The sequence below is a fragment of the Triturus cristatus genome, chromosome 1_1, assembly GCF_964204655.1.
Source record: "Triturus cristatus chromosome 1_1, aTriCri1.1, whole genome shotgun sequence".
Lineage (NCBI taxonomy): Eukaryota > Metazoa > Chordata > Amphibia > Caudata > Salamandridae > Triturus > Triturus cristatus.
Genome location: NC_140579.1, coordinates 386,774,423 through 386,791,210, shown reverse-complemented (window position 1 = coordinate 386,791,210; position 16,788 = coordinate 386,774,423). Strand labels below are relative to the sequence as shown.

General features: G+C 45.1%; 1 protein-coding gene across 4 annotated transcripts in view; it reads left to right on the top strand.

The window, feature by feature from the left end:
- Positions 1–16,788, top strand: part of LOC146870265 (ras-related protein Rap-1A) — an 807,328-nt gene that overhangs the window by 349,065 nt on the left and 441,475 nt on the right. For all 4 annotated transcript variants that reach the window (XM_085632803.1, XM_085632843.1, XM_085632830.1 and 1 more), the window contains exon 2: positions 4,317–4,401. In XM_085632803.1, coding sequence (XP_085488929.1) covers positions 4,345–4,401 — 57 coding nt within the window. In that variant the 5' untranslated portion in view covers positions 4,317–4,344. The remainder of the gene's footprint in view (positions 1–4,316; positions 4,402–16,788) is intronic.

The window sequence follows — 16,788 nt, the reverse complement described above, 5'->3', positions numbered from 1 at the left end:
AACAATAGCGGCTGTGCTTCTTTATTTTAATTGTCCGTGCGGTCCACTTTACCTTTAGCGGCTGCGCTACAAAACCTTTGTTTTTATTTTTGGGTGAAAGTGCCCCATACCGTGCTTTCATATTAATGGTGGCTGCGCCCCTTTCTTTAGACGCTGATCGACATATTCAGGTTATAGTAAGCCGCATCTAAATAAAGGGGTGCAGCTGCCATTAAAGTGAAAGCACGGCATGGGGCACTTTTGCAAACAAATGTTTGTCTTTTTTTCCCCACTATATCCTGAATACGGAGAGCAGCATCTAAAGAAAGGGGGGTGGCCATCAAAGTTGGGTTTGTTAAAATAAAATTAATACAAATATAACTTGTTCGCATCAACCTTTTTAGACCTGAATTAATAGGATTCACAGTCTCTCAATTTTCGTGAATCTTTTGATGCCAAATTCCATCTACAACAAGTAAACAAGCATTTACAATGCAATGGTCTCGGCATTGTTAAAGTTAGAGCTATTGGCATTGCTCATGACATTATTTTGTTTACCATCCACAAGAGGAGAAAGACATCTGGAACATGTCAGACACTCCCCTTAGATTTCAGACAGATCAGAGAGCATCTGGAAGCTGGAACACATCCCCCCTTAGTACCCCGGCCCATCTGAAAGCACCTAGAAACTGGAAGAACCTGCACTTTAAACTTGGGAAGATCAGAAAGCACCTAGAAACAAATATACTTCTCTGCAAAACTGAGGCAGATAAGAAACCACCTAGAAACTGGAACACAGTTCCATTAGAAATCAGACAGACCAGAAAGCACTGTGAAATTAGAATGCACTCCACTTAGAAGGCGGGAAGGTACAAAAACTTGTAGAAACTGGACACTCTCCCCGTATTACTCAGAAGGATCCGAAAACACCTAGAAACTAACAAATTCCACTTCAAACTCTAGCAAATCAGAAATCACCTAGGAACTGGAATACACACTCCCTATAATTCACACAGACGATAAAGCATGCCCTCTTCAGATGTATTGTTCTCTCTTCTATGCTACAGTCGACTTCACCCTGCATCTGTTGAGTGTCTTTGTATTTAGTGTATTTAGCAGGACTGAAAGGAGAGTTCTATTTTTCATAGAGGCCCATAAATCGAATTCCTGAGCTGCTGCAGAGCTCCTAATGTTCGGATATTTTTTTCCAGTTTTGGATTCTGGGGAATTAAATTAATGCTTTGCAAGCATTTTATTTGACATTCTGAAACTTATATATATATATATATAAGGCCTAAGACAGCTATTATGTTCTTTTAAGGGTGGGAAAAAAAAACCCTTAACTCTGCTATTGTACTACCCGGCACTGCCTTTGATGTAATTTCCAAGAAACTCGTTTTTCAGTTTTATATAGTCCAAACTTAAAGCGCTTTTCATGAGCACTGGTTACATTATACAAAGGCATATTCACTTTTTAAATCACAGGATGTTGATTGAGCCAACATGATACTTGTTGTATTATACATATGGATGAATGGACAGAAGCACCAAAATACCAATTGGACGGCACACTATACTAAGCGCAGATGTTTAGCTTTTGTGTTTTAAGCCACGCCCTCCAACTACAGCACTCTATCAGAGACCCCCTCGGTTTTTTAATCCCACTTAAAGCAGGCATGCCAACCCACCCGATTCAGGCGGGAGACTACCGATTTCAAGGCTAGTCTCCCGCCTCCCGATTCCTGCAAGCAAAAACCAGATTCCTTGGGGGTTTCACTTTCAGCTGACAGGGCTTAGTATTATGTAAAGTGCTAATTCTTCCAGCAATACTTAGTGTCGATGCAGGGTCTCTAGAAGGGGTGAAAAACCAACAAAGCCTCATTAACAAGTGAATGGTCTTTAAAAGACTTATGAAGTACTAGGGGGCTGCCCCACATATGGGGGGGGGGGAGGGTGAAGGGGGGGGCGAGGGGTATGCACTGCCAGCAACCTGCCAGGCTAGTGCACAACACTTGCATCACCCTCTCTCTGCCTGCCATTGTGCTCCATGCTTCTGAAAGGTAAGAAAAAAACGTGCATTTGCGTTTCAAATGTCCAATCCTGCAGCAGCACACTTCCAAGGCCCATACATGACAGTAACCCGATTCAAGCCCCATTCTCCCGATGTTTTTTTTTTTTTTTAATCTCCCACTTTGCTCTAATGAAACGTTGGCATGTATGCTTAAAGCCCCGAGCACAGGTATAGATTTCTCTGTGCTGCTTTTGATGTGGGGCTTATCTAATCAGTTCACGAGCCAGCCGGGTACACAGCACCCTTTGGGACAGCCAGAGAAGCCAGTGATCCTGGACCATCGCCGCTTGCACCTAGTCTGCCGTTGCAGTACCTGGGCAGAGCTGCTCTTTAACGCTTTTAACAGAGATGTACTGAGTATGTGCACTAATGTATTTCCTAATTTAGCGTACCTACACCACTCCGCAATTGCGCAATACATTTAATCGAATAGCAGCAGGAATTGTAAGTGGCAAACAGGTACCCTACTACTAGGGTAACTCCTAGGTCACTGATTTCACTCCATTGGAAACAGTTATACATTTTGCAGGGCGCTCTGCTATGCCAGAAAAAATATTTAGGCACACTGTTCTCATCTCCTGTACAGACTGTACTGCAAACACGGCACATTAGCTGTAATAAATTATCCAGAGGACCTCTGTAACGCTGTTTACTGTGCTCGAAGCAAGTGAAAGGATCACAAGGAACAAAACGTAAGTATACACAAAAATAATTAGAACACTGTCCTTTTCAAAGAAAGGGAAGGCGAGTGGCATGACTAAACTAGTCACCTGTTTCTGCATCCACGGGAAGGGTGCAAAAAAATATGCGCCTTCCGTTTTAAGTACAGTTCCTGCGGTGATGGAGGGGGGGGGGAATGGGGGGACACAGAAACCAACGGAGTTTGGGGCTGAGGAAGCTACCATTCCTGCCCGTCAAAATTTTAATTGCTCCAAATAAAAACAAGAGCCTATGATTCCTGGAAACCAGATACATTCTTCCTACCTGGCTTAGAGTTAGCTGAGTCGGAGGAGGCCAAGAGCTCGAACGGCTGGACTGCAATTTTATCTGGTGCCCGTGACGTGCGCGCTCACGTACACTCAAGAAGCATTCTTGAGAAGCAGTTAGCAGGGTTTTCTCATCCAATCCAAAACTAGAGTACAGTCTCCGAGCCACTTCAACCAATGAATAACGCGACCAAAATCATTTAACCAATCCTGCCAGAAACAATCTCCAACCAATCCATGATTTCTACAGGTTCCAGCCACTAATAGAATATGTTTACTCGTACGTGATTGGTTGTAATCCTGGTGGGTGGCACAAGAAGATTCGGGTTCGCCGTATGATTATGGTAAAACCTTTGTATACATAGAATGTAGCTTTCAAATGAACAGCAGTGGCGCTTTTAATTTTGACTCCAACATTGTAAGAGCCTAGTTAGGTATCCCACTATGCAAAGGTCTAGGGTGACCGGAGTAATATTAAACAAGGCAGAGCAAAAGGCAAGCGCGGTCCAGCACACCACTGCCTTTCTCCGAGGCGAAGCAGAAATGCCTTGGAGAAACGCAATGGCGGTTTCGAATTCGGGGGCGTGTTTTCCTTTACTCTCTTGCCATTGGCTGGAGGAGATAATTAGACTTCTTGAAAAAAAACACGCCCCCGAATCCGAAAAGGACGGGGCCTGTTCAGAGTGACGGACCTCTTCTCCAATGGCTGGCCAGCATTCAAGAGGCCAGCCAATGTAGAACAGGGGAGAAGAGTGGCGGGTTCAAGCCCCTCTTCTCCAAGTCATTAAATCTCGGATCGAGACTGCGCAAGCGCAGCCTTCGAGCCGAGACCTAAAAAAGATAGTTACATGAGATTTTGGGCTTCAATTTGAGATAAATATTTTTTCTTTAATTTGGTTTTTATTAGTAATTACTTTGGAGTCATTTTTTTGTCGTGGTGTGTGGATTTGGAACATCAATGGGGGAAGGGAAGTCAAGGAAGGTGACGGGGTGGGTACAGGATGAGTGCATGGATGGAGGGGCAGCTGTGTATGTTGCCCACATGACTTTCAATGAACATTAAATGTTCTGCTTATTTGCACATTTAATGTTCCTGTTTTTGACTTGCAGTAGTAGCCTTAATGTACAAATGTATTATGAATTTTAAATAGTGTTGTCTAAGCATATTCAGAAGATGCAATGGTAGTAAAAGGAATATTAAAAATGTGATGGATCAACTTTTGGGTCTTGTGCTTATTAACAGAACTTATTATAACTTAATGTTTTCTTCTGCTTTTCAGATTTGCCAGTATTTAGACAGAACCCATCATGCGGGAGTATAAGCTGGTGGTCCTCGGCTCGGGAGGTGTAGGGAAATCTGCCTTGGTGAGTTTTCAATTCAGAGTTGTGAAGTATCACAAAGCACACACATGGATTTAGTTCTCAGATTGTCCTGAAAGTGTAAATTTCTCTGCAGCTATCCACTCCCAGTTGAAATTTACATCGCGTTTTAGAGTAGTGCAAGGTTTGGGCTCGCAGTTTATTATAGATGCTTAATGCTACATGGCAGAAACCTTTACGCTGTGAGTTCTTCAGTTGTCTCTTCAGTGAAATTTGGTAGATATCCTTTGCTGTATTGAGGTGAATTTTTGCTTATGTGATATCGATGTTTTGAGATGGTGTACGTCAATGTTATATGTGAGAACGTATGTCGATGAGGGAGTTTACAGACACGAATACATAGTAAGGATCGCTTGGATTTTTAAAGCATTTACATTTCTGCTGTATGAAGTGTGACCACAGAGTGCATATGCTTTGTCAGTTTGCTTATGGATTCTTTAATAAAGTCATTACCCATGCAATACTATATTTTGTTTCGGCCTCACTGTTGCAATTCCCTAACTAATGAATTGTTCTAAGGTGCACATAACATGATTTTTTCTTTGTTTGCCAGTTTGTTTCAGTGTTTCTTTCCACATAGTATTTCGATACTTTATTTTCATGACACTGCCAAGTAGGTCTCGTTTTCTTTTTTGTGTATTTTAATGTTGGTGGGTTTGCAATGTTTCATTATATAGCCAGTTGTGTTGCATCTTTTACCAAATATAATGTCTGGAGACCCTTCAGACAAAACTCTTCCAGCAATATCTTTTAAATTCATAATCTTTTGGACCCATTAGCAGTGCTTTCTTCATGGATTTCTATGACGTGCATGCTACTTCTCTGAGAGCGTCCCTTAAGACGGCCGAAGATTATCCTTTACCTTTTTCAGTACTTTAGCACTTCTGGTTATACTGTCCTCCTTAAACATATTTGTCAAAATGTTTGTTATTTTTCTTTATGCAGAGCTCAGTTGGGAGCGTCCAGTCTGGTACTAAGGTGATTGCTGGTCTAGATCTTAAGAGTGAGCTGAGTTGCACCTGCAGTCAGTGTTTTGGGTAGTAAAGCAAGTAACCTCATTGCATGGGATTGTTAGGACTTGGTGGTCAGTTGTTAACTGTGGAAAGGCCATCAAATGCGGTCATTATTCTTCGGCAGATAACTGGTATAAAGAGATGTGAGGTTTCCAAAAGAAGCGTACCAAAGCGATAGATGTCAAGCTGAAGAGCCATGCAAGTCAAGTGATCAGCTTTTACCAGCAGGCTATCCAGCTTGCCATTAAATATATTTAACCCCGCTTTTAAATCTTCAAACGTGTTTTTAAACTCTATCCCAGTGTTGTCATTGCATCACTCCATTTGCTCATTGTAGGAAGGTGGAATCTGACTATATGGTTGCCCCCAACTTTTTGCCTGGTATTTGGATGTTTTTTGACTAGTCTGGCTGGGATCATGCTATCCAGGACCCCAGCCTATCTGCTTCATCCCTAAAACTGATGTGAGTACCCTAGGTACATTCCAATTGGATACTGAGGACACCCTACCAGCCCCTTGTAGATGGTACCCTGGGTACCCAGGATATGGGTCCCTCAGAGGCCTACCAGGGCTGCAGCACTTATTGTGCCACCCTGGGACAGCCATACCAAATGACACCACCAGACCACTACTGTAGTCTGGGTAAGGTGGTGCTTGCACTCCCTTACGAGGATACAGGTACCCTGCATCCCACCTATGTACAACACATGTATTCTCATTGGTCACCCCTCAAGCAGGCCTTGCTAATCCTACAAGGCAGGATGCTGGGATATGTGTGAGGGGGGACCCCTACCTGAGTAGGGCCCCTCTGCAACCCTCGTAAAAATCATTGCTGGGTTGTTTGTAGTGTAGCCATACCATATACTCTTAACCGCATTATAAGTATATCGCGATAGCGGGATAACTTTAGAATGGCTACACAGAACCATATCGTGTTTGGTGTCAAACATGTAGGAATCATACCCCCAGTCCAGTCATGGGCATGAGGGCATGATTCCCCCCTGCTAGAGGGGCGATATGGGAAAAGCGGCAGAATTTAGACACCAATTTAAAAGTACACCCGTATCACAAAATGGATGCTTCTCGCCACCCACACGACTCTGGCTGCCTGTTGCTGGGCAAAACCCCAGCCTCGGCAGCTGGACAATAGGGATCCTGTTGCAGGGAGTGCCAGCACCTTCCCAGACAGGCTATGTGGATTGGAACTGGGTGGGTGCACCATAGGATGCCTTTCAGAGTTGCACGTAGGCTGCTACAGCGCCTACATTCTGCATACACCGCCTGGAACCGGTTCAGGGGCATTCTGCCCCTCGTTCAGGCGGGAAACACACAAAGGGGAGAGGGTGTAGCCACCCTTTCCCGCCCCAACTCCATTGGTGGACACTGATCTGGACACTCCCCTAGTCTTGTGGATAAAGGTGAATAACAAGTCCCCAGAGGATCAGATTAATCTTGGACTTCACAGACTTGACCTTCGAGCTGCTGCCCAGCTGACTGAAGAAATCTCCCTTCGGGTAAAGGAGTTACCCCCCTGCTTGGCAGGCACCTGAAACACTGCAAGTGACCCGGTTGGAACTTCGCTGCTCCTTCGGACATCAACGACTCCTCTCAACCTTGAGGTGGGTTTCCTAGCATCCCAGAGGCCAGTGAGCGTGCCCAGCAAGTCTGAGCACCGTGGACCGCGTGGGTGGCGAGATCCCCAATACCCCAGGACACCGGCCACCTCTTGCGTAGCACACGACCCTGACCAGTGGGGAAGTTGTGCTTTGGCCCAATATTGAGCCAACCTCTCAGCAGCAACTGTGCCAAAGATCAGCGCCCTAGCTCACTCCGGTGGCCCATGGGCACCCTTTTACGCACTCCAAATTGCTGCCTTCCGCGGTCCCTTGTCTCTCGACTTGTGGGCCCTAGCGGAGGACAATCGTTACTTTTAAGAGTTCCCCTGGTTGCTCCAGGCCTGCTCTACAGTCTCCTCGAAGGAGACCTCTCTCAGACCTCGTGGGTCTGCACCAGTAGCTGATTTGTTCATCTTGCGTGGATTGCAGTTGCCAAGGCTTAGTGGATCCAATCCCGACACTAACACCGCAGCGACCCTCATCCTTCATGGGACAGTCGCCCTCCAGAAGCTGGCCTTCCTTGAAGCCTCCCGGAGCCCGTGGCTGCAGATCCAAGCTACACCTTTTACACTTGAAGCACCCGATATTGAAGGGCTCTTTTCCTTGAGCTCCCTGGTCACTGTGCCGTGACCCAGACTCTGTCCCCTCTGCTTTCAGGTTCTTCTCTACAAGATCTACAACTTCATTCTTCACTGCATCATCGACGCTTTTGGCTAGCAGCAGTTTTGTACATTTTCCCATTGAAAATCAGCCTGCGACCCGTCATCAAACGACCTATGCACCCGGCTTCCCTGGGGCAGGTAACAGTGGTACCTCGGTACTCCCATGGTAGTGGGCTCCTCAAAAGCTTAACTCTACGTTTTTAGGGGGAGAAGTGTGGCTCAATGATTAGAGCAGCAGACCCTGATGCAGAGGTCTAGCCCGGGACCAGGGTTCAATTCCCCACCTCGGCGGGTCTTGGGCTCAAAAATTCCACAGACATAACTCTTGCCTCGGTGCCTATTCCAATCATGGAGTCCCACTCTGCAACTCTGGGCAATAGCTTGCTTAATCTCCACAACGGCCCCCACAACGCTAAGGATGCCTGGCCTCCACCTTGGGGGGTGTCAAGGAGTGGACGCCTCACACGGAAAGCCAGGATGGGTTCCACAGCGGTATTCGTACAAGCGCCTTGAGACCCTTGCGGGTGAGTAGTGCGCTAAACAAGTATCAATTTACAATTTACAACTTTGAACTCCTGCTAGAAGTGTCTTTAATCTGTTTAAATCAAACCGCGACATTCTCCATAGGCTTTAATAGAGATCCCGATAGCAGCTATTTCCACTGCACGCGCCTCCCGTGGGTCCCCTTCCTCATCACCTGGGGTGGATTCTCAAGGGGCCAGCGATCCTAAATGCCCTAGGCATTGTCTGTAGAATTGTCGTGGTTCTTATACCACTTTTTTAATATATGGTTTGGTACACCCCTGGGGCCCTGTGATTCCAGTGCTATTTATTGTATCTATCAATGCTTGTTTGAATTGTAACTTTGCCTCAGCCTCATAAAGAGACTTGTGGGATTCTGTCTAGAATAAATACATATATTTTATATATATACCTGTGTGGACTACTCTTTCATTTGGTTATTCAAGAGGTTATCTATGGTAAAACAATAAGCTTAACACTCCTTCAAGACTTAGCCTGAAGGCTGCTCTCCACAGCTACCACTAGGATAGCTTTCTTTAAAGGTTGTCTTTTAAACCTATCACCTTAAGAGTCGAATTGGACTGGTGCAAGGTGGCCACTATAACTAGTGACCAGCATATGCCAGGCCAACTTCTCACACTCATGCAGAATCTCTTCGAATGATCTGGCCTCCTGGTTTGTAATCTTCCTGCTTCCAACAGAAAGCTTCACTTGTTATCTCTTGGCCTTTGTGACAAGCGTTTAGAAGAGCATTCTTGAAAGAGTGGTCAGGGAAAACCCCCAGGGGCTGTTGATGCTGTAGTTCCAATTCTAACCCAGCAGTGCCCATTACTAGCGTTGCATGCTTCAGGGCAGAAACAGTTTTCTTCTTCATGGTATTTTAGAATAAAGTGCTAGCACTTTACAAGGAATTAAGTAGAGTGCATAGCAGTGCAGCCCTTCTCCACCAGCACTTTGCTGTGAAGAAACATGGCTACCGTTAGATTGCAGAACAGGGAAGTAGTGCAAAACTAAACAGCCCCCATCACCTGTTTGCCCTATCCTTCTTAGTGCGCAGATGGTCACAGATCGCTTTAGCAATGCTTATGTATTCTCCAAAACAGCGTAGAAGTCACTTGTGTTGACTGCCTTTGCAGATCAGAATGAAGACTCCACCATAAAAATTGTTTTTTTGAAGCCACGTGAATTTTCATGTGAAATTGCACACAATCTGCTTTTTTTTTGCCGACTGTTTGGTGTTAATGTCATCAGGAATCCATCAATATTTTTTTCTGGAACCCTTAACTTCACCCTTTACTCTTATAAGCTCTTCTTTCTTGGGTTACACGGTCTGATCGTCAACTGGGCTCTCTCCGAGATCTATCGTTACCAGGCCCCCCTCACAAAAGATCTCCACTGCTCCAGGTTGGATTTGCCTCTCTCTATTTGTAACTTTCCAGTGTTGGTGCTTGCCGCGCTCCACAGCATTTGCTGTTATTTCCGTACCTATACAGAGACCAAATAAATAAAGAGTTGCAAGATTTTCAACAGGATACTAAATAATCGGGTCTGCTAAATATTCTTCTGAGAGCCTCCCCAGCAAGCCCTGCTGTAGAAGTTGTTAAAAAAGAAAAAAACTACCATTCAGATCGGAAGGAATATGCTTGGATTTTACTTTGGTTGTGGAACCCCTATTAAATGCTACCATCTTTATGCATTACATTCTAGCACCTCTTGCAAGGTATTTGAGTATCCAGTTTGCCCAGCTTTATTTATACGATTTTCTTTTCCAATTGGTAAGCACACTTTCAACCCCTCTTTGGCTACATTATTGTGATCATATGACTAAGTTGTTGTTAGCCTGAAATAAATTCTCGATTCTTCTAAGTATTACACATTGCAGAGTCTTACACCCCATGTCTCTGACTGTGAATACTATGGCTCTTGTTTGGGGTTCTAGAAAATGCAACAAAAATAGACTTGGCCTCCTCTTTGCCATTTATAATGTTTCCTACTCTTTGGTGTAGATTGAAAGCTACATCGTCGTACATGATTGTTGCCCTGCTTCATCATATATTTTCGTCACTGATTTATTCCACTTTTCTTCCATTCAGGTAGAATGTTGCTCTTATAACGGGCATAGGTACATTGAGTGAGCCATGTGTGAAGCGTGAGTTGTATGAGTAGTCTTCTAGTGAATGCTTGTGTGATATCACCATAGCTACAATACCGTGAAAATAAATCTACTGTGAACACAAGCTCAATGTGGCTTCCACGTTAATAAAATGTTGGATTTTATTTTTAGAGATAGTTCAGTGTTTTGCTTATTGGAGCTGGAAAACTGTGAGCTGCTGAACAATTCTTTGGCCATTAGGAAAGTGAGATCCTGCCCATTAGGAAAGTGAGATCCTCTATAAAATCAACCTTCCTCTTTTGCCTGGTGTGACCATTTCAGAAATAAACGCAGCAAGAGGAGGATAAAGCAGAGGAGAAAACTAATATCTTTCCAATCGAATCAGACACTTTGTTCTCCCTAGATCCTATTGACAAGGCAACAGGGAGGGGCATATCTCAGCGGTAACCTAACGCCCGCAGACCCCCATTTTTGTTGCTTCATAAGCCATTGCATCCCCTGCATTGAGTCTCATCCCCTTGCTGGGTACAGTTGTCCGAGAAAGGTGTTGCATAGTGGGATCAGTAGTTGGATGGCTCCACTTGCGTTCTGTGTGTATTGACACCAGTATTTTGTACCATATGGTTGAACACTAGTCTCACCCTGGGTGTGATTCATTGAGAGGACTCAAACATGACAAAGGAAAGGTCACCAAGGCTGTAGAGCCATTGTCCTCCTCTTGGCAACCTTGATTTCAGTTCCAGTCATACAATGTCTCTCCTCATAAATTCTGTCCAGAATTCGAGCTCATTCACTCTCTGTGCCAGATGTTGATGTGAGAGAGAAGGCTGGCAAACTGAACAAAATACTGCTCTGTAGAATGAAGTGAAAATGGATTATGTCTGCATGTCTCGGATACTAATTTCAGGACACATCTTGGCAGTACACAAGACACAGTGGCTGAAGTACAGTCTACCAGTTGGTTGATCTCTGCTGTTGACCCGTTATCCCTGATCCGCTTACTCAGATTGAAAAATGTGATTGCTCCTTTGTATCTCTCCATATTGTACAGTTGTAAAGCGTGACATGTTTTTGTTCCCCGAAACACACTAACCTACCTCACTTCAACCCAACATCCATCCTTGTGGTATGAACTGCACGACCTCTTTGACATTTGGTGAAGGCATTCTATTGCAACCATTGGTTATGGGTTCTCGGTTTTCTTTCTTCCAGGAAATGTTGGGAAACACCTTTGGTTACATCAAGCAGCCAGAGAATGGTTTAACGTAGTAGCCTTGCTGATCTATTTCCGTCCCTGTTATCTTGGACCATACTGCTGGAGTACCAATTCTTCCCACCACCACAGTGGTTGCATGCCTCTAGAGAAAGCGATACATGTTGCAAATGCGGTCCTCAACGGTCCCTGTACTCTAATCAGCTATGATTCCTCTGTGCCTGCTCTGTTACTTTTCAGCTTTTGTACTATATATATTTATCTCACATGCTGTCAGCACTTTAAAGGTGACCTCTCCCTCAGTCGATTTCCATGTGTGAAGGTGAAAGAGCGGCTCCTGCTAGCCAAGAGGGTCATAGCTATTAAGGGAAAGTGGGGTTGAATCTGTTATATACTAGATCAATATGATGATCATTTTGTCAACCTTCAGATGAGTCAAAATGTTTACTCCGGCCGGGGTCTTATCACTAGGCCAAAACAGCTATGGGTTGTTGTTAGACCTTGCTTTCTTGCAGTGGTGTCTCCTGACATTATCCCTTTAGACCTCCTGTTTTGCTGAATTCATTTTTGCTGTGCTAAAGCACATGTGTTCTCTGCTTAAAACATTGTAACATTGGCTTATCTGCCATTGGCATATTTAATTTACTTATAAGTCCCTAACAAATTGCACTGCATGTGCCCAGGGCCTGTAAATTAAATGTGAGGGACGTGGGTCCCTTGCTCGTTGTGTCACTGGATTCAATCCGTTCCAGTTGTGGCAGTTTGGGCTGGACTGTTCTCATGAATGAGAAGGGACAAGACTGATTTGCATATGGCTGTGTCCAAACTGGGGGGGGGGGGGCCATAATGAGCAAACAAACGATGGATTAAACCTGGATCTCTTGACTAGGGGTCAGTGGTTGATAAGTTTAAGCTCTCCGTCCATCTTGGTGTGTTTACTAGTGGACCTGCAGCACTGATGGTGCCACCCAGTTAAGTAGCCCTTTAAGTATGTCTCGGTGCTGCCATTGCAGGGTCTGTAGGTGTCGTTTTAAACTGCTTTGTGGACCTGGCCCAAACCTTCCTTTTTAATAGATATACATCCCCCCCTCCTAAGGTAGGCCCTGGGCAGCACAAGGGCAGGGTGCGGTGTATTTAAAAAGTAGGACAGGTAATTTTAGGTTTTACATGTCCTGATGGTTAAAACTCTTAAATGTGTTTTTCACTACAGAAAGCCCGATCTCTCCCATAGGACAACATTGGAATTACCTTTTAGAATTGTAATTTCCAATTACCAAGACCTTGGAATCAATCTGGAATCGCAATTTAAAATCACAACTTATGGTGAAGTCAGATTTTAAATTGTAATTCTGAAAATGCCACTTTTAGAAAGTTGGCATTTTCTTACTTTAGCCATTTGGTGGTGCCTGCTGCCTCTCTCTGAATACACTTCTGGGGTGGGTGACAGCTGGGCTTTGTGCATTCCCTCTAGATAGCCACTCAAAGGAAGCTTAGATGTGACTTTATGGGCCATCCACATCCTGATGGGCCATTCTGGGCAGAATGGTAGGTAGGAGCTGAACACAGCCTCATACACCTGTATGGGCTGTGTGCTACTACGGGGACTGCCGTTCTGCCGTTCTGCTGGTCTGCCAGACTGACTTGCTGCCCTCCTGGCCTGGGTGAGAAGGACTGGACCCACATCACTTGAATCCAGAACCCCAGAGTGTGACTCCAAGGGCTTGCTGGCTTTCCTTCTTATTGAAGTCTCAGGGACATAAGACTTGAGACTCACCTGTCTCGGCAATGGGACTCTGCTGAGTCTGCCTTACTAAGTCGTGCTCACCCAGTCCTGGACCCTTGCAAGTGGGTTAAAAGTGCTGCTCCAGCAGAATCCATGCATTGCAGTTGACGCAGAGAACTTGAAACCAGCACATCTCCTCCACTGCGGATGCATTGCTGCTGTTGCGAGTATTGACTCCAACTCATCACCAACTGTGAGGTGCATAGACTCCATTCCCAGCGCACCTTGGAGCAGACGCATCGTCTACCTGTGTGGATCAACGACTCATCGCTTCTTCTGCTTCACTTCATCTCCGAAGAGAGCTCATCACTTCAACTGCACAGTGCAACTTGTCCTCAAACGATGCAACTAAGGTACTTTGAAGGCTGCTACATGCATCCGACCTGCTCTCCATCACGGCTGGCCCGAACTTTTAAATTTTACCCAGTCTCTTGCCACCAGATAGCCCCGGTTGGCACTTTATGGTTTTAAGCACTATATTTCAGTCTATTCTTTAGAAAGTCTCAACTCTGTTTTACTAATTGGATTTTTGTCATTTTGGTCTTGTTGTCATTAGGTTAAGCTCTTTCTAACCAGGTGTGGTACCTTTTTGTGCGGGGTTTTCAGTGTTTTACTATTTGAAGTGTTACACAAATACTTTACACATTGCCTCTTAAGTAAAGCCTGACTGCTCTGTACCAAGCTACCAGGGGGTAAGCACAGGTTCATTTAGGGTATGCTTGTGACGTACCGTGGCTAGGATTGTGGTTTCTTCTTAGACAGGGTGCACATCTCTGACAACCAGAAACACAGTTTCTAACAGTTCTGCTCTGTGGATCAACAGCATTTATATTTTCGTTTTGCCACCCAGGAAGTCTCTTATGGTGGTGTGAGAGAATTGGGAATAACAATGCATATGACTGCTCTGTGGCCTGAATGTAACACTGTATAATCAGAAGGGGGGACGTAAGAGCCGGTTCTTTAACGAGGTCCTGTTCCTGTGCTCCTAGGCGTGTAAATATATCAGAAGGGAACAGTTCCTCTCTTGGGGCCTAAGTAGAGAGTATCAGTGGCTTTCTACACAATTATAAATGGTATCTGGGGAGATCTGAAATTCAGATCATAATGCCCTCACACACCTGTTAGGGTGTCATGCTTCATCATTGGGCGCTCCTCGTCGGACTGGTGCTGCAATGTCCAACGGGCCTGGTGGCATCTTTGTCGGAGATCTTCTGATCTGAGAAACGCCGTTTTGTGAGTGAGGTGTGTGGGGCTATTAGAAAAACAATGTCTTCTGATGTGTGCGGAAAGTGATTTAAAATAGGCCCTAACCTTGTTGATTCTCTTTAATAAGTGTTCATGTTGGGACTAATTAAAAGTCAGTGAGGCTACGTTAATGTGTAAAGATTTTGAGGTAGCCTTTAGTTGACTTGGGTCAACATGTTTCGTGTATTGGTGCTCCAAGATAGAGCGACACTTCTTCAGGACCAAGGGGTAGAAGTCTATATGTAATGACTTTAAATGGTCAGATACAGGGTGTAATCTACCCTTCTGAATAACAAGGCCCTAAATTTAGGGTTCTTGAACTGACGTTCCACCTCAGTAGGGGACGAGAAAAAGGGAAAAAAATAGGAGGGGAGGGGGAAGATATAGATACCATCAGAAACTGATAGAGGTGGGGCTATCCAGTAAAATCAAAGGCCGGTATAACACCATACTGACATAAGATAGCCAGTCTCCTCTAGTAACAATTAGTTAGGGAATTAAAAAGGATCAACAGATCATGTGAACTAACGCTAGGTCCAGAAAACAAAACATTAAAAACATTACAGAAACACTTCTATGACACATATAGTGAGTTCAGTGGTATGTCAATAGGAGAGTGAGTCCGGAGGACAAACACAGTTCTTACCTCCCAGGAGTGGGGTGAAAGGCCTCCTAGATAAGGAGAGACGACCCGGCCACTTGAACGGGTTCACTATGTAACAATGAGTAAGCTGGTAGTTAAGGCATACATAGGAACAACAAGGAAAACAACAACACATCAAAGACGGAAAGATAACAAAGGTATAGACAAATGAATATAAGCTAATAATAAGCATGCCTCAGGTGTATGTCAAGCATGGAGGTTCAGATTTGAACGGGGAGTGCGAGAGATTCCCAGCTGCCCATGGGGATTTAGCCGATGTCGATAATGGTGATGGTACTGTTAGTGTGGACACCTTTATTATACACAGTTCCCAAAAGAAGAGACGTACAGAGGACTAGATGGTCCAAAAAGTGAACGGTGCAGGTAGTTCACTATGAGTACCGAGTACATAACGACAAAGAGGAGTATAGAGGGGGGGGGTGAGGAGGAGGAGACCAATGTGACGCAATGGAGTAATCAAGGTATGTATTTACGTGCGCTCGTGGTGCGAGGGTGGAGGAGGAGCCCAGCGAACTTGTATATTCATTATTTTAAGTAGTGGGCACACTCCGAAATTGCCAAGTGAGATGTGCGTATTAGTTGATCTAACAAGGTGCCAGAAGTGAAATTACCACAGTGCGTCGGAAGAACAAGTAAGCCGACATGCGACGGCTACATACGGAGGGAGCGCGTGGTTCGCGCCTCTCCCGGTGAAGCAGGGGCGGGTGAGGAGGTGAGGGAAGCAGAGGGAAGAGAACTTACCCTAAAAAGAGTGCGGGTTCGTAATAGATCCTGCTCGTCTCAGCCTCATCCGAATGTGACCGCCATTGGAAAAATACCAGAATGTCTCGTATTCCGGGATTTACCCTCCCCCCCCTTTCCCCCCCTCTTCTTATCCTCCCCCTTTTTCAGTAATCCCCTCACACACACCTCTTCCCCCCCCCCCCCTCCCCCCCCTCCTTCCCTCCTTCCCCCCGTGCTTTCCGCCATGTTATAGACCATATTAACCTCTGTGTTTTATAGGCTCCGATTAGGTGCCTGGCCACATTTTTCTGCTAATATTATTTCTTGCCCCCTGAAGACCTCTGGATCTTCTTATTAGAATTAATATTTAATCTACACCTCGGACAATGATTAACGTATCTGTTCTCCGTCGGCCCCGTTAGACTCCCTAGTCTGTCGTTACTGAGTCAGGCATCCCCTTTTGGGAACAAAATGGCGCTCGGATGGAAAATCTCACGTGATCTCGGCACTTCCTTATGTCTCATATTCCGGCATTTTCGCAATGGCGGTCACATTCGGATGAGGCTGAGACAAGCAGAATCTATTACGAACCTGCATTCTTTTTAGGGTAAGTTCTCTTCCCTCTGCTTTCCTCACCTCCTCACCCGCCCCACCGGGAGAGGCGCGAACCACGCGCTCCCTCCGTACATAGCCGTCGCATGTCAGCTTACTTGTTCTTCCGACGCGCTGTGGTATTTTCACTTCTGGCACCTTGTTAGATCAACGAATACGCACATCTCACTTGGCAATTTCGGAGTGTGCCCACTATTTAAAATAAT